This window comes from Sceloporus occidentalis, unplaced genomic scaffold (assembly GCF_023333645.1).
Source record: "Sceloporus occidentalis isolate IW3139 unplaced genomic scaffold, rSceOcc1.0.p SCAF_4, whole genome shotgun sequence".
Lineage (NCBI taxonomy): Eukaryota > Metazoa > Chordata > Lepidosauria > Squamata > Phrynosomatidae > Sceloporus > Sceloporus occidentalis.
The window spans coordinates 89695423-89720935 of NW_028316984.1; the positions used below are offsets into that span (position 1 = coordinate 89695423).

A 25513-nucleotide genomic window follows, 5' to 3' on the forward strand; every position below is an offset into this window, starting at 1 on the left:
TGTGGTTGAGTAAGATTCAGTATAGAAATCCTATACATCTGTGAGAGTTTATTCCTGGGACCCATGTTTTTCCACTGTGGTGGTGTATGTATGTACAGGAGCTGTGATTTTTGTGGCTAACTCTGTGGCTAGAGATAAGAGGTGTTGTTTGGATATGTTTCAGGTGGATCTCAAGTAAAAATCCTATAACTGCATGAGAATGCAGGCGAATCCAATGGAGAAACCCTATGGATCTGGGAGGATCCATGGCTCTGATCTACATTTTTACACCCCGGTCGTGCACTGGTATGCAAGATTCATGATTTTTGTGATTTGGGCAGTGGCTAGGGATAGAAGTCATGAATTCGGTGTGGTCTGTGAGGTTTGGATCTTGAAAGACCCATGTCTCGGATGCATGTTTTTGCACCCTGGTGGCATGTTAATGTACAGGATCCGTGATTTTTATCGTCCAGCCTTTGGCTAGGGATCAGAAAAATGATTTGAGAGTATTTAAAATGGATTCCATATAGAAAGTCTATGGATCTGTGCCTTAGGGCCATGTTTATGAATCTTGGTGGTGTACTGTTATAAGGGACCCATGGTTTTTATTGTTTAGCCTGTGTCTAGGGATGAGATACATGACTTGATTGTGGTTCTTGTGGATCCCATTTAAAAATCCTATGGATCCATGAGAATCTGTGGTTTGGATGTATATTTTTGTGTCATATTAGTGTACAGAATCTGTGTTTTTTTTGAGTCAGCCTGTGGTTAGGGATGGGAGATGTGATGTGAGTGTGTTTCAGGTGGAGCTCATTAAAAAAATTATATGGCTCTGTGCCTTGGATCTGTGATTTTGCATCCTGATAGTGCGTGACTGTATAGATTGAGGGAAGTAATAGTGCCACTCTACGCTGCTTTGGTCAGGCCTCACCTGGAATATTGTGTCCAGTTCTGGGCACCACAATTAAAAAATCGTGTTGAAAAGATGGAGTGTGTCCAGGGGAGGGCTACCAAAATGAAGGGTATGGAAACCATGCTTTATAAGGACAGACTTAGGGAGCTGGGTATGTTTAGCCTGGAGAAAAGATGGTTAAGAGGTGATATGATAGCTCTGTTTAAATATTTGAAGGAATGTCATGTTGAGGGTGGAGCAACATTGTTTTCTGCTGCTCCCGAGAATAGGACCTGGAGCAATGGATTTCCACTGCAGGAAAAGAGATTCCACCTAAATCTCAGTCAGAGCTGTTCAACAGTGGGACACACTCCATTGGATTGCAGTGTATTCTCCTTCTTGGGAGGTTTTTAAATAGAGGTTGGATAGCCATCTGTTGAGGATGCTTTGATTCTGTGTTCCTGGATAGCAGGGGGTTGGACTGGGTGGCTCTTGTGGTCTTTTCCAACTCTATTTCATTAATCCATGATTGTTCTTCACCCTGTCACTAGAGATGGAGACTGCCCTGATTGAGTCTATTCATCTGGTATGCTGTCTTCCTCTCTTTCTACTACTCGATAACTTTCCTAGCATTATTATCCTTTCTAGTGATTGAACAGATGACCACTCAGACTATAGTTAAAGATATGCAACCTGTTATTCCCCAGCTCCATCTTTATTACAAACATTGCTGCAATCCAACCTTGAAAGTCATATTTCTTCAGCTCTCCACCATTATTACCAGTGCTGCTGCTGCTAAAAACCTTCCAGCTAGGCAGAGGACAAGAAGGAAAGGGGACTGGGCCTGTATAAAAAAAGTGATAGAAAGAGAAGTCTTTATGAGTGGATTTGCTAACCGAGGTATGCCTATACAGTTGCCCCTCCTTTTTGCGGGGGATTCATTCTGGATCCTTCCACGAAAACAGAGTTTTGTTTATATTCAAGCTCCATTGGTTTGAATATAGCCACGTGCCTGTGGGCGCCTGTATGTGTGCTCCTTGGACATGTGCCCCATTGTTTCCTCCTCGCGCATAGGTGAAGGACACAAGTCCTAAGATCACGAGAACGGAGGGAGGACTGTACATTTAACTTGAAATCTCCATATCTACCACAACCTAAAAACTTACTTCTACTGGCTTTATTTAAGTTTTACTGTAACAGTTGATATCTGCCAAACTGTCAAGAGTTAGCCCTGTCAATACAACATACAGTGATATAATGTTTCTTTATAACATTTTTGTCCAGATTTGCAGAAACAGGCTGGCAGACAATGTAAGTTTTTTAGTGAAAGAAGCTACTTGTAATTTCATTGGATACCATAACTAAAAACCTGTATATATAGAGTCCTAATCTTTTTGCTGTTAATAATGTTGCTGTTCAAATTGAGCTGCATGTTCCTCAGAAGTTCTTGGGATCAGAATTTAAACTGAAGTAGTTTTTCTCTCCTTGACTTCTTGAACACAAGTGTTTTGTTGTTCTTTTTCATATCAAGATTCCAGGAATTTTGGGAAATGTCATTTTCCTGAATCTATAGTATGAATGACAAGTACCTTAAACAGTATATCTCACAGCTTCATTTACCTAGGAGGCCTTTGGACATATAACAGCATCTCAGGAGCAATTAGTTCTAGGACATACAGTTAGAATTAGAATGCATCCTAAAAATCACATTGCCCATGGCTCTTTTGCCTCAAATACTATTCTCTTGGTTTCAAGGTGCGAGAGGATGGAAGGAAGATGGAGGCTACTCAGGTCTCCAGGATGATCATCTTCAGTAGAAGGCAAAGAAAGGCTTAATAGAGCAAGATGCATGACTTACAAGGAGAGGGCTGGTGGTGGTGGGGAGCATCTGGATCCCATTGTGTTACTTATGAAATCTGTGTCTTTTGGATCGTTTCAGAACTAGTTTTGGGGGGAAAGTTATTTTCTGGTTAAAAAACAAAATAAAATCATTCAGATTGTCAACCACGGTCCCAGACTGAGCTCAAGAGAAGTTCCCTCATTACTGCTTATTTTAAAATGTTTAAAAATTTAATCTTAGTTACTTCTGCAAAATCATGTTCACATTGTCCCATCAGAAGGCATTGAGAAGGATAAAGTTTCAGACATCCAGCCTTCCACCTGGTGGTGTGTCCAACCAAGGGATCCAGTACTGTCTGCCTCTCTTTATGTGTTATATAGAGAAATTTAACTACCACTTTTGGGAACAATACTGCAATGTTTTATCATATGAGACATTCTGAACTAATAATACTTTCTTTTTCTTTATATTATCAGATACCCTTTGTGAAGAACATTGCAGATATAGACCCGGTACTTTTTCTTCATTTGTTTACACCAATAATAATATTTACAGCTGCATTTGAGATGGATTTTTATATATTTCGAAAATCATTTTGGCAGGTAAGAAGTATCACTTTCAGGTTCTTTTTCTGAAGTTTAGTATCTTCAGACATAGGGATAATGACATAGTTACATGTTGTGTACAAGTCAGCAACTGGCTTGTCTGTCAGCAAATAACTGAAATGCCCTTGCTTCCAATGTTCCTGGTCATTTCTGGTAAGGACAGGCCTCTTCTTTGCTCTTGATTGCTCTGCAGTGCCAACTGGTGGTTTGTATTATGCCATGTGTTCAGGATTTGCATCTTTTCTGCCTTCACAGAAAAAGCCATTCTGGAACAGAATTGACTGAGAGGCATTATTCTAATGATAGGGCAACCACTTTCATCTGTGGTTCTGGCTGTATACTATCAGATATAAGCTGCTGTCTGTATAGCACAGGTTGCCTAGAAATGAGCAATTTTCAAAATACACTGGAGCACCTTAGCCTAGGTAATAGAATTGCCTTAGAAGGTACACAGAGGAAGTAGCAGAGATGAGATCAGAGCTTTTCTGTGAAAAGGATAATTTTCCAGTAGCCAAGAAGAGTGTCTAGTTCTAGATTAACTCCTCTCACTTACCAATAGATTGATCTTGCACAAAGCCTATGCCCAGTGTGGGAGGCAAACAATGCCAAGTTTTTAAAGTCCTGTGTTATTGAGTGTTCAGGACTTTACTCAGCTCCACGGGCTTTAAAAGTGTTTTGGGAGTTGAAATCTTTAAAATTTATATTTATTTATTTAGTCACCTTTCTGCCAGAATTAGACCCAAGGTGGCTCACAGATAAAACTGGTTAAAATTAATAATAAAAATGTGAAAACAATTAAAATGATCTAATTAAAACAGTATAAAATTATATTAAAAATACAAGAGTTAAAAAAACATGAATAGAACATAGACCCCATATAAAAGCCTCCCTGGAAAAGATTGTACAGTGGTACCCCGGGATACGAATTGATCGCGTTACGAAATTTCCGGGGTACGAAAAAGTTAGATTGGAAAAAACTGTTCCGGGTTACGAAAGATTTTTCGGGTTACGAAAATAATTTCGGCGCGAAATTCAAATGCTATAGGCTTCCAGCGCTAACGGAAAGCCTTTTCGGGTTGCGAAATGTATCGGGTTACGAACGGCGCCGCGGAATGAATTAATTTCGTAACCCGAGGTAGCACTGTATGTTAAAATCCTACTTGAACAAAACCATCTTTGCCTGCTGGTAAAAACAAAGCATGGAGGGGAATAGTCTAGCCCAGTGGTGGAGAACCTTTTAGAGACTGAGTGCCCAAACTGCAACCCAAACCCAACTTATTTATTGCAAAGTGCCACGCTCCTCTGGATTTCTAATGACAAACTCAAGTGAAGTCTGTTGGGACAATGGTGCGTGTGCCCACAGAGAGGGCTCTGAGTGCCACCTCTGGCACGCGTGCCATAGGTTTGCCATCACTGGTCTAGCCTCCTGTGAAAGGGCATACCAGAGGGACAAACCATTAGGCTTTCTCTCATGTCCTCACCAAATGAGACTTTGATGGTAGCAAGACAGAGAGAAAGCCTTCTCCTAATTATCTTAGAACTCTTGCAGGTTTGTATGCAGATATAGATCTTTCAGATAGTCTGGACCTAAGCCATTTAATTTTTAAAGTTAATAAAGCTGATCAAATGCTTTGCCATTCAGATCATCATGCAGTTAGACTTTCAGTATTTTTCATGTTTATTTAATGTAATTATATTTTATCATATGATTCTGACCTGATCTAGCATATATGTCAATTCTTTTTAAAGGTGTTAGTTCTTGCAGTTCCTGGATTTCTAATGAACTGTGCTTTCCTTGGATGGTTAACTTATAAAATTAATAAGTACAACTGGTCCTGGGATGACAGCATGTTGTTTGGAATAATTCTTAGTACAACAGACCCTGTCCTCTCTGTGGCTTCTGTCAGAAACATTGGTGAGTAAGAGTCTGCACTGATTTTCTAAAAGTGCAGTGCAGTGGATACTATAAAATTGGTAGTATCTGTATGCTTACAGATATTTCTTAACTGATAATTCTAAATTTAATCAGATTAAGAGATGTTTAGAGCAGAAAGTCTTAAGCTTGTTTCCCCAGATGTTCAGAATTCCTAGCTAGCAAGCCAAATAGTCAGGAATATTTGATATTCAAAGTTTTGGAAGTACTGGCTTGGGGATATCAATAAGAATGATTCTTCAAATGTGAAATATAATGTAAGTGAGTGACTTCAGAACTGAAAACCATTTAGCTGTCTTGAGTGGGTTCTTTCAAGTACCTGGTATGTCTTATCCTTATGTATCAGCACAGTTGCACTATGCTTGCTTAAGATATGTGAACCCTTTCAATATTAGGATGGCATGGATGAGCAATCCACTTATTCATGGGTTATTCCCTCATGTGCCACTTGAGAATGCAAGACTCCTTTATCAGTTTGCATCATTCATTCTCTTCTCTTCCCTCTCAGTTTTTTTAAAATTCTGTCTTGCCAGCTGGACAAGTGTTCCTAGATGAGGGAGTTCAAAAAAAGAGAAAATTAGCAAAAAATGAGAGAAAGGCAAAGCAGTTTTGCTTCCCAAGAAAAGGAAAAAAGCAGCCTGCACAAGAAACAGTGGCTGAGTCTATCCTGACTGCAGGTCAGCAGCTTGAGGGATGAGATAACAACAGTCCTGTCAATGACCACTTCACAGTGAGTCTCTAAAATATCTGGGAAAGCAATTTGAAAACAAAATTTATTTCTACAAGGGAAAATGAAGCAGAGGAGCTTACTGTGCCTTATCTGTCACAGCTAAATAAATAAGTAAATAAATATTATACAAAAACAGCATTTAAAAGAAAATAAGGTTAGAAAGGGAAAGAAAAATAAAACTGCAGTAAAAAGTAAAAAACAAAAAACAGAATTACCAGAGCTTTCAGGGTCAGGAACTTTAGGTGAATAGTAGGAGAAAGGTTTGCAGCATTGCTTCAGGCTACCATATTGGAATTGGCAATTCTAAGGTGGTGGGTGGTGGAACGGAAAGACCTTCTACAGCTAAGCAGTTATTTCATACAAATCAAGCAACTGTGCGGTTGCAGGATTTAACTGATGTTTCCAACTCTGTGAATAAACTATTGCAGCTGCTGGGAAAGGAAACTATGGCCTGTTACAGACTGCCAAAATAAAGCTGCTTCGGGTCTCTTTGGAGGTATGCTATTTAAATGATGCATGAGTCCTAAGAGTCCGGAGGTTGCGCCAAAGCCACACTCCATTCCTAAGCACTAGAGTGCAGCTTTGGTGCAGTTTCTGGATTCTTACGACCCATGCATCATTTAAACAGCATACCTCCAAAGAGACCCGAAGCAGCTTTATTTTGGCAGTCTGTAACAGGCCTATGTTTCCAGGTGCCCTGGAGTTACAGCCTACCATATTATCAGCTTTAAAAGTAATGTTAACAAAAGCGTTTATCAAACAGGGTTTTTCCAGCTCAGATCCAGGGTGACTGTGAATCGAGTAATGCAAGTTCATGTTATAACGTTAATGTATTTTCACACCTGGTTCCTTTCAATGGGAGCTCCTCCCGTGGTGCTTCCGGACTGAATCCTTACTGGTGCCCCATTTTGGAGAGTTCGCTAAATAAGTGAGTTGACAGGATTCGCATTGAGGCTTGCTTCGAATTCACTGCGAATTGGTCTGGTGTGGAATGACACTTTGCTTGTGCTTTGCTACACCACCGCAAAACCCCGGGTTGCAAATTTCCCATGATGCTGTGCTGCAATTTTGCCCCATTTGCTTCCAGTGCTCCCCCCTGAATGAATGAATTCATGTTTTAACGTGGACAGGAGACATGCTGGCGAGGAGGGGGGAGATCGGGGGGGGGGAGAGAGAAAGGGAAAAGAGGGGGCAAAGAGAGAGAGTGGGTTTAGTAAAGTTTCTTTTTTTTTCAAATATAGTTTATTAATTTTAATACACTGTAGCCAACAAGCATAACATTTCTTATAATAATCACAGCTTTATACTTTACAAAATACATTCCCAAATCCATCCCTTCAGATTTAACATTTCTTACTTTGATTTAGTCTGTTATTTGAATACCACTCCCTATATCCCCCAAAGAAATCTAGAACGATTTTAAACAATATTAATACACATTCCATCATGTGACACACAAAATACAGATAGCACACTCGCTTATCTCCCATGCCACATTCCCACAATTCTTAATACATTTTAATTGTAATATGAAAATAACCAGTTCAGTAACATATGTAGTGCTTTACGTCAGTTTCTATTGAAATTCTAAGGCGCGTTACAGACCGCCCAAAATGGGCAGTCTCGCACTGCTGCTGGTTGCTGCGTCCAGGAACCGCAGCAGCCAAACTGCGCGGTTCCTGGGCGCAGCAAGAAAGAAGCGCCAAAATGGCACTTCTTTCTGTGCCCCAGAACATCACTTGCGCCACGCAACGTCTGGACGCTATGCATCCGTGACGTCAAAATGGTGGCGCCCATCTGTATAGGGCACCGCCATTTTGACGCACTCGTTACGCGCGAGGGGCAAGGCGCGTCAGGAAGAGCCGCCCCTCGCATGTAATGACGGCACCTCGTGGGCCCGTCTGTAACGTGCCTAATTGAGTATTTAGATTCTTCTATTTAAGGGGATGTCCCCTTTTCACCTCAATTTCAATTCTTGCACTTTGTTTCCCACAAGCTCTGTCTTATTGATCTCTATCTACTCGAATTTGCAAAGGAACACACACACACACACACACAAATTACATTGACATATAATATGTCCCTTGTTTTCCTTACAAATTCTAATCACCTATACTGTCATCTTGGCCTCAGAGGGAGTCATCAGGCAGACCCAGCAACATCAGGGACTGCCTGAAGGAAGAGGCCCCTCCCTCCTAAACTGTCATTTTGGCCTCAGAGGGAGCGATCAGGCAGACCCAGCAACATCAGGGACTGCCTGAAGGAAGAGGCCCCTCCCTCCTAAACTGTCATCTTGGCCTCAGAGGGAGTCATCAGGCAGACCCAGCAACATCAGGGACTGCCTGAAGGAAGAGGCCCCTCCCTCCTCAACTGTCATCTTGGCCTCAGAGGGAGTCATCAGGCAGACCCAGCAACATCAGGGACTGCCTGAAGGAAGAGGCCCCTCCCTCCTAAACTGACATCTTGGCCTCAGAGGGAGCGATCAGGCAGACCCAGCAACATCAGGGACTGCCTGAAGGAAGAGGCCCCTCCCTCCTCAACTGTCATCTTGGCCTCAGAGGGAGCAATCAGGCAGACCCAGCAACATCACGGACTGCCTGAAGGAAGGGGCCCCTCCCTCCTCAACTGTCATCTTGGTCTCAGAGGGAGAGATCAGGCAGACCCAGCAACATCAGGGACTGCCTGAAGGAAGAGGCCCCTCCCTCCTCAACTGTCATCTTGGCCTCAGAGGGAGTCATCAGGCAGACCCAGCAACATCAGGGACTGCCTGAAGGAAGAGGCCCCTCCCTCCTCAACTGTCATCTTGGCCTCAGAGGGAGAGATCAGGCAGACCCAGCAACATCACGGACTGCCTGAAGGAAGAGGCCCCTCCCTCCTCAACTGTCATCTTGGCCTCAGAGGGAGAGATCAGGCAGACCCAGCAACATCAGGGACTGCCTGAAGGAAGAGGCCCCTCCCTCCTCAACTGTCATCTTGGCCTCAGAGGGAGTCATCAGGCAGACCCAGCAACATCAGGGACTGCCTGAAGGAAGAGGCCCCTCCCTCCTCAACTGTCATCTTGGCCTCAGAGGAAGCGATCAGGCAGACCCAGCAACATCGGGGACTGCCTGAAGGAAGAGGCTCCTCCCTCCTTAACTGTCATCTTGGCCTCAGAGGGAGCGATCAGGCAGCCCCAGCAACATCAGGGACTGCCTGAAGGAAGAGGCCCCTCCCTCCTCAACTGTCATCTTGCCCTCAGAGGGAGCCATCAGGCAGACCCAGCAACATCAGGGACTGCCTGAAGGAAGAGGCCCCTCCCTCCTTAACTGTCATCTTGGCCTCAGAGGGAGCAATCAGGCAGACCCAGCAACATCGGGGACTGCCTGAAGGAAGAGGCTCCTCCCTCCTTTGTCACCTTGTATTTTGTATTGCATTATGATTTTTACTGTACACCGCTATGATCATTGCGGAATAGCGGTCTATAAATAAAACATATTATTATTATTATTATTATTATTATTATTATACAATTTTATCCATATTTGAGGTCCAATTGGCCGTTTTCCCCCATAAATTTTATGACACCCAGCTTAACCTCCATTTGGAGCTATCTTAATTTTCCATTTTATGTGAAATTAAATTTAGTTCCATCATATGAAATAACTTTAGTCTCCATTCTTCAATTTCTGTTGTCTTATCTGACTTCCAACCTCTCGCAAAAACAAGTCTCGCAGCCGTTAACATATAAAATATAGTTTTCCCAAACCTTGTTTCAACATCTCCATTTAACATACATAATATCACTGTCACTGCGTTAAACTTTAGTTTAACTCCCAAGACTTCATTAATTTCCTTCTGCACTTTTTCCCAAAAAGTTTTTGCTTTGTCGCATAGCCACAATAAATGGTAGAAGGTGCTAATGTCTTTTTTACAATTCCAACAGATCTTATTACTCGTTTTACATATTTTGTCTATTTTTTCGGGTGTTAAATGCCACCTGTATAAGATTTTATAATAACTTTCTCTGACATATTACGAAGTAGAGTATTTCATTCTCATATTCCAGGACTTCTCCCACTGTTCTAATTCGATTTCCCTCCCACAGTTCTGGGCCCATTTAATCATTGCATCCTTAATTAGTTCATCCTCTGTATACCATTCCAACAATTTTTTATAGATCTTTGACAGAGTTTTACCATCTTGACTCCATAATATCTCTTCAATATCAGAATTAGCATTAGAAAAGCATCTTTGTTTTTTTGTCTAAATTAAATCTCTGTTTTAACTGTCTGTATAGAAACCACCCTATATTCCACCCTTCTTCAATTAATTTCTCATGAGTCTTTATTATTCCACCTATATCGATCAAATCTTTATATCTTATCCACATCTCTTCTCTTTTTGGATCCATACAATACAAAGCCTCATAGGGTGAGACCCACAGAGGAATTTTGGGAGAGATCTGTCCTTATATTTATTCCATACTTGAACAATCGAGGATCGGATGTAATGGTTAGTGAAATTTCGATTTACTTTCGTTTTCTTGTAAAATAAATATCCATGCCATCCAAACCTATTGTCCGTACTTTCTAGCTTCAGCAGTTTCCTGTTTTGCAGAGTAACCCATTCCTTTAGACACATTAACACACTAGCTTCATAATACAGATTTAGTTTGGGGAGGGCAAAACCACCTCTTTGTTTTGCATCATGGAGTATTTTCATCTTCTAGGCTTTTTTCCAGCCCATACAAAATCCGCTAGCTGTTTTTGCCATTCTTTAAATATTCTTTCATGTTTTAGAATGGGGATAGCCTGGAACAAAAAGATAAGTTTTGGTGTTACCAACATTTTAATAGCAGCAATACGCCCCAAAAAGGAAAGATTCAAATCTTGCCACTTCTTAAGATCTCTTTTAATTTCTGTCCATTTGTTTTGATAATTGTTTCTAAATAGATTGGAATTTTTGCTTGTTATTATTACCCCAAGATATTTTACTTTGTCAGTAATATTAAAACCTGTAATATTTTTAAGTTGGCTTTATTTCTCTTGATTCATATTTTTAGTAATTACAGCCGTTTTATCTATATTAACTTTCAGACCCGAAACTTTTTCAAATTTGGTTAAATGTTCTAATAGTTTCCCACATCCTGTCAATGGATCTTGCAATGTTACCACAACATCATCGGCGTATGCTCTCACTTTCAAGCTTTCACCTTTAAATTTCACCCCCTGAATTAGTTGTTCGTTCCTTAGGTTAATTAGCAGAGTTTCCATAACCAAAATAAACAGGAGAGGGGATAAGGAGCAGCCTTATCTGGTTCCTCTAATAGAGGGATATTTTCTGTTCTTTGATCATTAATTATAATCCTTTGCTGATTGTTTAACATATATTGATCTAATCCAATCAATAAATCTTTAGCCTGCTCCTATACGTTGCAATGTTCTTACAATGATATACCAGTCAAGGCTGTCAAAAGGGGAGGAGAGAGAAAGGGAAAAGAGGGGGCAAAGAGAGAGAGAGTGGGTTTAGTAAAGTTTCTAAAGGACTCTTTGGGGGTGGGGGGCAGGACATCCTCCAAAGTGGGGCCAAGGTGGAGGCAGGATTTACTTCCAGGTAGAACTGCAGTTTCTACACTGATTATTTTGCAGTGAAAGAAATTTTTTATTATTATTATTATTATTATTATTATTATTATTAAAAATTCTTTCACTGCAAAATAATAATAATAATAATAATAATAACAATTTTGCCATTGGGTGATACATTCGGATGAAGCAGAGGGCATTTAGAGATAGGTGACATTCCCTATCATTCACGTGAGGTTAGGGATGGAGGGCAGATCCATATGACAGTTGTGAAGGGAAAGAAACAGAGGCTGGAGGGAGAGATGGAACTCCCAGAATTCCATAGCCTCAAGCCAAGGACCCCACAACAAACTCCAACTCCCATAATAATAATAATAATAATAATAATTTATTTTTTAAATAATAATAATTTATTATTTTAAAATAATAATAATAATAATAATAATTTATTTTAAAATTATTATTATTATTATTAATTTAGGTTATTAGTTTGCTGAGGCACCAGAGCTCTCTGGCAGAGAAAGCTCAATGTCTCAGGACACTACAGTTCCCAGAATTCCACAGCAGTGAGCCAGGACAGTTAAAGTGAAGTTAAACCGGATTATTTCCCAGTGCAGATGCAGAGGCTAGCATTCACATGAAACTGGAAAGGGATGGAGGGTAGATTTCAATCCAGATGACAGATGTGAAGGGAAAGAAACAGGAGGCTGGAGGGAGAGATGGAACTCCCAGAATTCCATAGCCTCAAGCCAAGGACCCCACAACAAACTCCAACTCTAATAATAATAATAATAATTTATTTTTAAAAGAATAATAATAATATATTATTATTATTTTAAAAGAATAATAATATTATTAATAATAATTAATTTTTATAATAATAATAATAATAATAATAATAATTTAAGTTATTAGTTTGCTGAGGCACCAGAGCTCTCTGGCAGAGAAGGCTCAATGTATCATGACACTACAGTTCCCAGAATTCCATAGCACTGAGCCAGGACAGTTAAAGTGGAGTTAAACCGGATTATCTCCCCAGTGTGGATGAAACCTAAGAGAAGGCAACTGTTACAAAGGGAAGGAGAGATGTAGATGGAATAGATGAGGAGAATGACAAGAGGATAGATGTCAATGTGAATGAAATGGAAGGGAGCTCAGACACGGAGGACCCCTTTAAATTTGGCTGCCAGGGATGGGAAACTAGAAGGGAGGAAGAAAGGGGAAGCTGTCATTCACGTGAAAGTGGAAGCAGGCTCCCTTCTTAACCCCGGAAGTGCAAAGGTTCAGGATGCCTTCAGGGCCCCACTGAGGATGTGCCAGGGTCCCAATCTGAATCGTTGAATCCGCATGGTATGCACCGGTGTGGTAATACAATTTGCCCTCACTCCGCTTTGCATGAATCTGCATCACATGAATTGCCTTGGATTCGATTCCCCCTTGATTCAGAAGGGCAACGGTAGGGCAACCAGGTGTGATAAAACACTCACGTTGTAACGTCAGTTCACATCGTTCGACCCACAGTCACCCCTGATCTTAGCTCCAATAACCTCCATGTGATAAACACCAAATGCACTGCATCAGAGAGCTCTGCCTTGCATTCACAGAAACATAGGTTGAAAGCAATGTCAGATCAACAGCACGGCTCAGCTGAATTGCAGAATATAGTCAAAGAAACAATGAGCAAGAAATTACATACCTTATTTAATAGATGGAATATAATGCAACAGGGTGATTTTGGGAATGCTTCAAGCATGAATATATGAATGTAATGGTTGTAAATTTAATGAACTGTATTAATTAGATACATTTAATTAGTTTGCTATAACAAAATGAATTAATTAGAGTTTTCCTACCAGTGATTTGCAAAATGTAACACATTTTATAGTAAATAATGAATCCAAAAAGTTACAGCAAAGCACAAACAACTAAAAAAAATTCATGGGGAATACAGGAATGAATAGTGATTTAGCAGTACCACAGACATATGAGGAACAAATCAGAGTAAAGAAATGCACTAAGAAATATAGACATTTAGAGAATATGCAGTCAGTTAGTTTAAAAAATGGAGGAAGATATTGAGGAGGAGCAGTCAGTGTAGTGTGTGTTGAGTGAAAGTGAGGAGGAGGAATCCACAGGAAATGAGACAGAAACAGAAAATAGTTCCAATAGGCTATTTGAGATAAGTGACTGGTGAGTTTATCAGACAAGGGAAATTGGAAGTATAATCCAATGGCAATCCGAACGCAATCATGGGGTTTAATGTTATTGCGTGATAGACTACCACACGCAATTTCGGGCAATGAGAAGTCAGTCCGAATGCAATCACTGGGGCGGGATACAGACGGGCAAAAAGGGGTGTATTCATGACGTCATGAAGGTAGAGCCTTCAGACGGGCCTTACCTGAATGCCGCCATGAACACGCCCCCCGCACGCCCCAAGCGGGAAGAAGCAGCATTAAAAAGGTGCTGCTTTTCTCCGCTTCTTTTCCGTTTGATGCGCAGCTGCGCCGCTCCATCTGTAAGCTGCTGCACCAGTACGCCAGAATTGCTACGCCGCTAATTTAAGTTGCCCATTTAAAAGTTCTGAGTCAGCTGCGTCGCATAATGAGTCGGGGTCCTGGAACATGCGCAGTTTGCAGTCAGGCTTTAATTGCAGTGTCAGCTGCCATGCAGGTGTGGAAGCTGCAGCACAGCTGCAGCAAATTTTAAGACTCCTAACCCTAACCCTAACCCTAACCCTAGAGCAACATGTACGCATGCGCTGCTTGGAAAGTTTGGACTTTAAAGTGAGCCCCTACACACATTCCTGTGCCATTTTCACCTAACAATAAAAACCACTAAAACTGTAAATATTTACATATATACAAGGGAGGTGATGGGGGATGGCAGGGGGACAGCGGTGGCAGCGGCAACAGCTGTGGCTGTGCATTGCAGATTCAGCAGGAGCGCGGGGACCAAAGGAGAGGAGGCATCCATGATGCTGGTGACACTGGCAAAGTGCAAGAGGACAAGGATGCCAACACCAGCTGATCACCAGCTGGCAGGAGACCACCATTGTTCTTGGGCAGAGCGGGGGGGAAAGTTTTAAAGGGGCTTGGGCACTTTAAATGTGCACATAGGCTTTCTGCCGCCGCTGCTTAGCGCTGCAGCTGCGCAGCTGCGCATCCGCCATCCGGCAAAGGAAAAAAAAAGCCCCGTTTTTGGCCTCCCGTGAGGAAGCTGCCTCTCTCTTTGCAGCGTCCTCCGAGGCGGCGGTATGGAAACTGCGGGTCAGAAACGGCCCCAGGTGAGGCGTCTTCACTGCCCCCCATGTGGAAGCCCCATCTCCTGAGCCACGCCCCCGGGGTGGGCGGTCTGGAGGCTCCGTATTCAGCAGAATACACCTCCAAGACGTCTTCCCCTGCCCGTTTGTATCCCGCCTGGGTTTCACATTATTGTGTGATAGACTACCACATGCAATTTTGGACAATGGCAAGCTATTTTCGGGCAATGGGAAGTCAGTTCGAACACAATTCGAATTCACGTAAATTCGCTGAACTAGCGAATTCATTTGTGTAAAATGCTTTCTGGCCCCACTTTCTTTTCATTCAAAATTAAGAGAAATTCCTCCCTTGTGATAAACTCCTAAGTATGTTCTCAAAAGAGTATTGCAGACGTTAGCATTAGATCAAAATAAAGAACAGGAAACAAAGAAGTCAGTAAAAACCATAAGATGCCTTCAGTTTTAAACAGGTCTGCTCATAAGGAAATTGAGATCCCATTACCAGACATGTTTAAGGAGATAGTAGATTTAGAGTGGGAAGTACTACTAAGGACAAAATAATTGTTAGGATATAGTCAAAAGTTACACTTATATAATAATGTGATGGATTATCTCAAAGTACCCCTGGTGGATAGTCTGACTGTAGCATTGATTCCTGGTGCTGTTGTTTTCTAGGCTGGCAGTTACTGCTTTGAAGGAGACAAAGCTGATTCTGTACTAAAAAAGGCACATGAGGCTGTAGGTCTGGCTATAAGGGCCTCCATGGCAACTTCTGTGTTTGCTATATCTGGAGTTCTTTGGGTTTAAGATATTTGTGACACTAAGGACATGAATATGCACATTTTGCATAAAGCTTTATGTAGGATTCAAAAGGCACTGAGTGGATTGTAGATCAGGTCATGACTATGACATTCACAGCAAGAAGTATAACAGCTACAATGGTAGTTTGAAGATCTTTATGGTTGAACCACAGGGAGGATGAATGGAAGTCAAGGACAAATTTAGATTATTTGTCTTTTGAAAGGGAGCTCGTGTTTGGAAACAACTTCCTAGAGAAAGTGTTGGTGGAAGGGAAGGATAAAAAGAAGTGATGCCCACTTGTCAAAAAAGGAAACTGGACAGAAGACCATTTTGATCTAATACTCTTTTGGCAGACAAAGAGGAATGTTCAGGTTTACACAGACCACATGAATGTAAAATCCTGCCTAAACAAGTAGTGAAGTTTATGGTTTATTCTGTTGATCATGGAGTCCAACAAGGTATTGATGTAGGCCAAGAGACCAGTGGACTCAGTAAAGTAGTATATTTGAAAGATTCAATATACAGGCAGACTAGAATCCATTTGAGAGAATGAACATTGAATCAGGAGGTGTTTCTCTATTTACAAAGATTTTAGGACCTTTTGAAATAGACTGATTTGCTTCTTCAAAGAAGTTAATGTTAAAAGATATTTTTGTTTAGGTGGAAGCAGAGGTGTGGAATGTTTTGATGGCAATTTGGCCCCCAAGGTCTCTTATATGCTTTCAAGACTTACTTTATTTCCAATACATTGGCCTGTTACAGACAGCCAAAATAAAGCTGCTTCGAGTCACAGTGGAGGTATGGTGATTCAATGATGCATGTGTCCTAAGAGTCCAGAAGTCACACCAAAGCCACACTCCAGCCCTAAGGATTGGAGCATGGCTTTGGTGTGGCTCCTGGACTCTTAGGACGCATGCATCATTGAAACACCATACCTCCACTGTGACTCGAAGCAGCTTTATTTTGGCTGTCTGTAACAGGCCATTACTTCCAATAATAGAGAGAATTTCAATAAAGATCCATTTGGAAAGGCATCAGTGTTACTAATTGCATTCTTTTGGCTTCTTTATTTTGGGGCTGTCTTTCCTTTCAACCTAGATCGTGAAGCAGCAGGGTCTCAAAATTGTGATTGCAAGCTGGATAAAAGAATGTATTTTCCATTACTATAATTGCCCAAAGGTGGCTTGGCCACAAAATGTGGTCACCTTATTCTGGGATATCAGGTTCAGCATTTGCAGTCACGTCATCTTTGGATGTATGTAATGCCATAGGGTAGAAAGTACTTTCAACCTTTGTTCAGCACTATAAAATAGATAAATACAGATCAGGACAGGGAGGCTTGGGGTCCACAGTGGTACAGGCAGTAAAATAGAATTATAGTAATCACAACCACCATAGAAGTTGGGGCTTAGCTAAATCCCATGAGTGAGTGGACTGCTTCTCTGGGTCAACCAGAGGATGAGATGTTGATACTGTGAAGGTTAATCTTGGATGGCAGGAGCACCAATCCATCCCCTCCCAGAATGTGGCTGCAAAATAGGAGGAGGTGAAGGTTGTTAAGACATAAGTGAAGAGTATGTTAACAAGTCAGGTAGCAGGAAAGGCTTTAAAACAAAACAGACAGGGAAGGGAGTCAACTGAAAAAAGAGTTTAGACTATGTACTTCACTTTCAACTGGCACATGAGGGAATAACCATGAATGAGTGCGTTGCTTCTGTTTTGCCATCCAAGAATGAACTTTCATGTTAAGTACCAACCGTTTTTCTGAAAGCTGCATCTCCATTTTCTGAGGTAAAGTCTTTCTGAAATTCAAATGACTGCAAGAAATTTAACTCGGACACTATGGACTTTATCACACGGGGAAATTCGAATGTTATCCCAGGGGCAACGAGGGGACAATCATGAGGGTTACCATTATTTTAAATGATATCATCACACGAACATCGAATGCAATCCAGAGTAATTCATGGGATTTCACGTTCTTTCGAGTGAGCCTATCATATGACATCGAACGGAGTCCAGCGCCGATCAGAACGCAATGGAGAGTCATCCCCAAAATGAGTAAATTCGCTAAATATTGAATTTACAAACTCTGCTGCAATGTGAATTTACATTAAATTTGCATTTGTATTGGTGTGGAATGTATTTCTTCATTGCCCGTGAACTCCCTTCAATTCTCATGATCCTCCCAAGCCTCCTCCTTCTGGTGGCACCATCACCAGCCCTTCCCGGACCTCCTCGAGGGCTGCAGCAGCGTTCCTCCCCAGTGCCAACAAGAGCCTCCACGGCTCCCCTTTCCTTCCCAGCGACTCTGGCCCCAACCTCAGCCACTCACTGGGAGAGCATCCCTTGCCTCCTCTCGGCTCCCCTCTCTCTCTACCCAGCTGCTTCCAAGTCCCCTCAGGTCACCCACACTGCCAAGGGGCCCCCGCCGAGGGAGACGCAGGTGGCTCTTGCCAAGCCTCACTGGTCCTCCGACGCAGCCTCAGGCACTGACCCACTGCTGCCACATCACCTGCCTCCCTTTCCCAGCAAACAGTCACACTCTCTCAGCCTTGTGAAAATGACAGCTGGAGCATGCACATGTGCAGAAAAAGTAAATCACAAGGTGGCAATGGGGATTTGTCCTCCCCAATTGATACAAAAATGCAGATTGGGCCCTCTTTAATGTGGATGTAAATTCTTGTTGTGCTTGTGTATGATAGCCATTCGCAAAAGGACTTGCTTTTCTGGGATGCCAGCATTTTAACCAATTTCGGGATGGGAGCACATACGTACGTCCTCGTGTGATAAAGGCCTATGATACCTTTGCAGGCCTGGTTTTATTTTGCTGGAGAATAGACTGGTTTAGTACTGTGAACACAGAAAACTAGCTTTTGATATTTGGACAAAATGAGGAAACTGCAGTTGTACATTATGCTTTGAACTATTTTCCTTGCGCCTGAAAAAACCGGGAAGAAGAGGAAGATAGAGAAGAGAAGGAAGCACACAAACACAAGGGTCATACTGATTGTTCTGATGATAACAGATCATGGTTTGTTACATCTGAATTAAGCCTATCATTCTTTAAATAATCTTGATATCCTGGATTAATCTCTGGAAAACTTGAAACTGTAGCAGTGAATAATTCCGCTGTGAAGAAGTTAAAAATCAATTTTTTAAAAATTATATCAGATCTTTAAAAATTTAAACAAGATTTTAAAAATTTAAATCAAATTTCCAAGCTTCAAAATTTTATTAAAATAATTAGTAAAAACTAAGAATACATCAAAGATACTATCATGAATACTAATTATACAACTTATAATCATAGCTTGGGGAAATAGTAACAGCAGTTTATGGAGATAATGTGATCAGTCCTATTCTCCAAGTCATGTACATTGGGTGGACAAAAGTTGGGAAGTTATTTTTACTCCCCTAATGGAGTATTGGGGCCATTCCCCACATTTCTGGCCCTCCCTGGGCCATTTTAGTAACAGGAAAGGCTTTTTTTTTTCCTAACAGGAAGTGACTCAGATGTCAACAACATCCATGTTATTTTTCCCGATTGGGAAAAAGGTTTACCCTGAGTCTGAAATGGGCAGTAAGTTTGAAACATGGAAAAACTACCTCCCATAGCCTTTAGAGATATTTGGGCCAATATTGGGAGGATGTAAAACGGTCTTGAGGGGCTGTGCATGGCTCACAGCATACACTTTCCCTATCCATGGTTCATATGAAGTTCTTCTCCCCTGCTTGCACCTTGTGTATCTCTAAGGTCAGTGAATAAAGCATTTGGGAATATGCAGTAGATATGAACAAGGAGGAAGGAGTCTGAATATAATTTTTCAATGAATTTAAATTAATTCAAAAATCTGAATAACTGCTCAATGTGCATCTACCTTCTAGTGAAACGTACATTTCTGAATATGTAGTAAGATTACATTAACTAATAATTTGCTTTTGCTTAAAAATAGTTAAATAGAATTTTTTCACTAGTGATTTAAACTGTAATTTCAGTTGTTAAAAGAGCTCTTTGAAGAAGTGATTTAAATAATCATATAGCTCATGTTATAAATCAATTTCAATTTGATTAAATCAAGCCCTGCAGATAAATAATCTTTGCACTTGTAAAACATCAAAATTCAACTTGTTTTTTCAGCTATTTTGTGTGTGTGTTCTCTTTCTTCAGGCCTTTCAAAAATAGTTATTAACTTAATTAAAGGCGAGTCTTTGTTTAATGATGCTACCACAATGATTATATTTGAGTTATACAAGGAACTTATAAGTGATAGCCATCACGAAATACGTAAGTCCATTTTTTCTGTAATGTTTAGTTACACAAATATGTAGTTATCTATCAGTGAATGAGTGGACCCAACAAGAATGGGTTTAGTATTTTAACATGGGAATGCAGGGCCAAAACCTTTTCCAGATCTGTTTGGGGCAGAGGAAACCCCTTCCAGTTTCAGCTCTGGCTTCAGAAGAGGAGGCTCTGTTGTTCCCAGCTTGCTTCAGGAGCAAAGTTCTAAAACATGGATGACAAAAGTGTGGCCTGTAGGAGACATGTATCCCGTCTCCCAGGGCCCCATACCCTAGTGTTTTTTTTAATGTAAATGCCCCACTTGTCCTCTGGAGGATCAATTTTGCCATTCTCTAAGATCTAAACCAAACAGGCTTTTAGCTTACTTTCTGATTCAATAAAGACTTCTGCACTTAAAATACTGGTGGGGTGATGGTGGAGATGAATAACCACTGGAGGCATTTTTCATCTTTTCTCTTTCTGCCCTTACCACGAGAGTGCTTTGGAGAAAGGACTTTGAGAGGTGGGGTGATAGTGCTTGTTGTTGTTGGTTTTCAGATCTCTAGGAACTTATCTTTTCCTCTCTGTGGAAACTGCTGACCCAGGGAGCCATGCACCATCAGTGTGGCTTTGCCTCTCTACTTGGTGAAGCTTTTCTCCATCCATGGTGTTACTGAAAGCCAGGTTCTTCTTTGTAGTTTCTTTTATACACAAATGGGTTCTTCATTGTGGTCTCTGTGAATCACACAAATGGGTTTTCCTGTGCCTGTGTAGAGACGTTTGGAACTTTCTAGAAAAGTTAGGGAAGATTTTTTTGCAGTAGCTTTGTCCACCCTATATATACTCCTAGCATCCCCACTCTTTTCCCTCAGTTCCTTTTTGTCCACTGCACTAGCAGCAATGAAGGAACTGATTCTTAGAATCACTCTTCAGTTGCAAACTTATAACAGTTACTTGGCATTTGGATACGGATTGTTGTTTGACACGACTTCGATGCTTGATCCCTTGTCAATACCGATCTCTACCAGTTTCGCATCTGAAGCCAGCAGTAAGCCCAACACTCTCCATTTCATCTCTCTCAGGATGAGCTGCTGTTTTTAATTGCGAGAAGGATTGCTATTACATGCCAGTCGACCCTGAATATCATTTCCGGCACTATGTCCATGAGATCCCTACGGACCCTTGCAGCTCCCCCACAGGCTCCATCATTCTCCAGTTGGCTCCATCTTTGAGACCTCGTCCATCTACTTCTGGACACACTTAACAGAAGGCACCACCTGTTCCTCTGCACCATAAATCCTTGGCGGATAGATGGTTACTCGTGCTTCCTCGCTCTCCATGGCCTGCACGCCCTGATTCGGATTGTTCACCAACATGAATTCATGCACTGTCCCCTTCCAACGCTATTGTAGTCCATGAGTCAGCCTCTCCAATGGGTGATGTTCGTTCTTTTTTGGAGCAAGTTATTTGAATGGCAAATGCACTGGACCTCAAAGTGGTTCACTGTAATGCTGAACCTTTGGATTCGATCTATGAAAGAATCCAATCCAAAGTTCCTACTGCTGCTTCCACTGGACTTATTCCATCTATGTCCCACATCACCAACCATTCTTGGACTGCCCCAGCTATCATATCTTCGACCTATAAGAAGATCGATAATCTCTATAGACTGATTCTTTCCAACTCACCTTGGCTTCGTGAGCATCCGTGCCTGAATTCAGCCATTGTCAAGTCCTCCCAGCTGAAGCCTGACTCCTCAAACATCCTCGATTCCCATAGACAAAGAAGGCAGGAATCTGGACAGCATGGCTCAGAAACTACACTCTGCAGCAGCTTTGGGTCTTTGTGTTGCCAATTACATTGCATGTATGGGAGCTTATCAGCAACATCTCTGGGAGAGGATCTTCCCCTTCTCAATAAGCTCCCAGTGGCTCAAGCACTGCAGCCCAAAGCACCTTCCCTTGGTGCTCAGCAGATCAACTCTGCCTGTCACTGCAGATTGTGACTCAAAAGTCTCATCAGGTTTGATTGCCCGCTGCCGGCATGCCTAGCTTTGAGCGTTGGATCTTTGGCATGAAGCCTGAGCTATTATAGAAGACATACCCTCCTGCTCTGGTATCGACGCCGGCTTGGAGTCTCGAGTCATTGAAGGCTCTCGGTCGTCATTATTTTTGTTTTCATTATTATTATTAACCTTTATTTATAAAGCGCTGTAAATTTACACAGCACTGTACATACAATCTTTTTAATTGGACAGTTCCCTGCCCTCAGGCTTACAATCTAAAAAGACACGACACAAAGGGAGTGGTGGTGGGGAAGGGGCCTCTCTAGTAGCATAATACATATAAAATACATAGCAAAACAGGAAATGATTCAATAAAACAGGCAACAAGAGAACATCAAATAGCAAACGACAATTATGCAATGCCTGGGAACGCTGCCCTGAACAGGATGGTCTTCAACTTCGTTTTGAAGCTGGTTAAAGAAGTGATGGCTCTTGCTTGTGGGGGAAGAAGGTTCCAGGAGTGAGGGGCAGCAAGTGAAAAGGGGCAAATCCGGGATGGGGCAGAGGAAATCCTGGGCTGAGACAGCAGACCTTGACTACCAGAACGGAGGGCCCAAGTGGAAAGGTGGGGAGAAAGAAGGTCTGATAAGTAGGGAGGGGCCAGTCCATGGAGGGCTTTAAACGTGGACAGCAGGAGCTTATACTGAATGCGGAAAGGGAGGGGGAGCCAGTGAAGGGATGCCAACACAGGAGAGATGTGGTCAGAGCGGTGGGTGGATGTGATAATGAGTGCAGCTGAATGCTGGACAGAGATTAAAGGACGGAGGTGAGAAAGAGGAAGCCCAGCCAGGAGGACATTACAGTAATCAAGTCGTGAGACCACTAGGGCATGGACCAGGATCTTGGCAGTAGAGGCGGAGAGATAAGGTCGGATTTTAGCGATATTGTACAAAAAGAATCGACAAGCCTTGGCTGTGGTCTGGATCTGAGGGATACACGACAGAGAAGAGTCAAAGATAAAACCAAGACTGCGGGCTTGCTGGACTGGTTGAATAGAAATGTTGTCCACAGAGACAGAAAAGGAGTGTTGAAGGGTGGGCTTAGGAGGAAAGACGAGAAGCTCTGTCTTGGACATGTTGAGCTTCAAGCGCCGATGGCGCATCCACTGCGAGACAGCTGTGAGGCAAGACGAAACTTGCTGTTCAAGCCTTGGAGAAAGGTCAACATTAAGCCTGCCTTTGATCTTCCTTAGTAGGTGTTCCAGGTCTGTGAGGTTTTCTGCTAGTACAGTGCACCCGCATTATACATGGCTTTCAGCATATGTGAAAGCTGCATGGGAGCGCACGGGGCGCATGGGGTGGTACGTCCCATTCAGATTGAATGGGGTTTGAGCACACATGCATGCATGAGCCCCATTCACTTGAATGGGGTTTGAGCACGCACGGTATTTGGCTTACGTGGGGCCCCCGGAACGGATCCCCCGCATAAGCCAAGGGCGGACTGTACTATGGTATCATCTGCATATCTTAAATTGTTGATATTCCTTCCTCCTATTTTCACTCCTCCTTCTTCTGTATCCAAGCCTGCTTTTCTTATAATATGTTCTGCATACAAGTTGAACATATAGGGTGAAAGGATACAGCCTTGTCTGATCCCTTTGCCAATTGGGAACCATTCTGTTTTTCTGTGTTCTGTTTTGACAGTAGCCTCTTGTCCGGAGTACAGATTCCTCTTCAGATGTGTTAGCACTCCCATGTCTTTAAGGGCATTCCATAGCCTTTCATGATCTATGCAGTCAAAGGCTTTGCTGTAGTCTATAAAGCACATGCTGATTTTCTTTTGGAATTCCCTGGTGTGCTTCATTAGCCGTCATATGTTTGCAATATTTGCCAAAATTACCTACAGTTAATTTGTCTCATTATTTTAGAAGCAGCTAAAGTATGGTTTGACCATGAATGGATCAAATTAATCAAATTCAGTTCTGGTTGCTGCAATATAATTATGCAATATAGCTGTAGTTCTCTGTAATTAACTGTGGTAATACAAATTTCAAATAGTTTAATTGTATTTTTTTCTTTTACAGTCAAAGAGATTTTTATAAAATTGATTTTGAAATTTTTTGCAAGTGCTATATTTGGATTTCTGAGTTCAAAATTAGTTATTTATTGGCTGGCACATATTTTCAATGATGGAATAATTGAAGTAGTTCTGAGCTTCTCCATGGCATACGTAATTTTCTTCTTGGGTAAGTTGACTACATTATTTCTACAAAATGCAATGAATAGCTTCTATTTATTAACAGGCACATCTAATTGTTAATATAGTTATATAATTGTAATTTCATTTTTTGTGTCTTCTTTTTTTCATTAGCTGAATGGTTTGGAATGTCTGGAGTTATTGCTCTTTGTATGTTGGGTCTTCTTTTAGATTCTGTAAGCTTTAGTCCAGGAATGGCTATGTTTCTTTATAAGTAAGTATACTGTATATTTCTTGAAATATTTTTGAACATTTATGTTGGCTAGTTTTGTTCTTTTTACATAACAGTTGAGAAATTTGAACTTACCATATATGCCCAACTATGTCGAGAAATTTATGCTCCAAAATTGACCCTAAAATCCTGAGTCGACTTCTATATGGTTCAGTACACTAATACTACTTAGAAAGGTCCTGAAACAAGAAACTCTGGTGCCCCAATGTTGGTGCCTTGAGGGACATGTTCTCCCTCCCTCCCTCCCTTTCTCTCTCTGTGTGTGTGTGTGTGTGTGTGTGTGAGTGTGTGTGTGTGTGTGTGTGTGTGTGTGTGTGAGAAAGAGGTTCCCAGTCCGGTTTGCAAGGCTTCTCTTCCCATGGAAAAAGCTTCCCATTGAACACCACATGTTTTCTTCCCTAGTCCGATATGCAAGGTTTCTCTTCCCATGAAAAAACTTCCCATTGATCACCACCTGTTTCCCTCCCCAGTCTGATTTGCAAGGCATCTCTTCCCATGGGGGAAAAAAAAGCAGGAATGTAAAAAATGTAAAAGCAGGAAACAAAGAACCAAAAATACCCGGTGAATTTGGCCTAAGATTAAGAAATGAGAGGTAATGACATACTGAATTTTGTGACACCAGTAGTTTGTTTGGGGCAAACACATTCTTTAGGCGACTGAAAAGATGACTATCAGATGTCAATAGAGAAAACAAACACACTATTTAATTGAAATCAGAAGACAGAACCATTCCATTCTTTCAGCAAAAACAACGCTAGGAGTGGTGTGGCAAAGACTATGATCTTTTAATATCAAAAATTAAAGTAAAGCTAAATCAGTCATAGTGCCAAAATAACATCTAAAGTGCATCCCTGAAGAAGATAAAGACTGTGTAAAGAACGGGTTTGCACTGGAAGCCTAACTGACCATGAACCAAAAGAACTGTGAACCAAAACTAGGGATATTAACATGGAAGAAAGCCAAAAATACGTTGTTGTTAACTGCCCTTGAGTCAATTGTGACTCATGGCAACCCTGTGAATGAGACATCTCCCTGTCCTCCACTGCCTTGCTTAGGTCCAGCAAACTCATACTTCTGACCTTCTTAATTCAGTCCATCTATCTAGCTTTCAGTCTTCCTTTTTTCCTACTGC

General features: G+C 41.6%; 1 protein-coding gene across 4 annotated transcripts in view; it reads left to right on the forward strand.

Annotated features, from left to right (window-relative positions):
• The window catches only part of LOC149314311 (solute carrier family 9 member C1-like), a 157128-nt gene that overhangs the window by 6577 nt on the left and 125038 nt on the right, over window positions 1–25513 (forward strand). For 2 of the 4 annotated variants that reach the window (XM_089520830.1, XM_089520833.1), the window contains exons 3-7: window positions 3188–3313; window positions 5066–5231; window positions 19748–19894; window positions 23977–24138; window positions 24264–24363. In XM_089520830.1, coding sequence (XP_089376956.1) covers window positions 3188–3313; window positions 5066–5231; window positions 19748–19894; window positions 23977–24138; window positions 24264–24363 — 701 coding nt within the window. The remainder of the gene's footprint in view (window positions 1–3187; window positions 3314–5065; window positions 5232–19747; window positions 19895–23976; window positions 24139–24263; window positions 24364–25513) is intronic. The other 2 variants (XM_089520831.1, XM_089520832.1) reach the window with 2 other exon arrangements.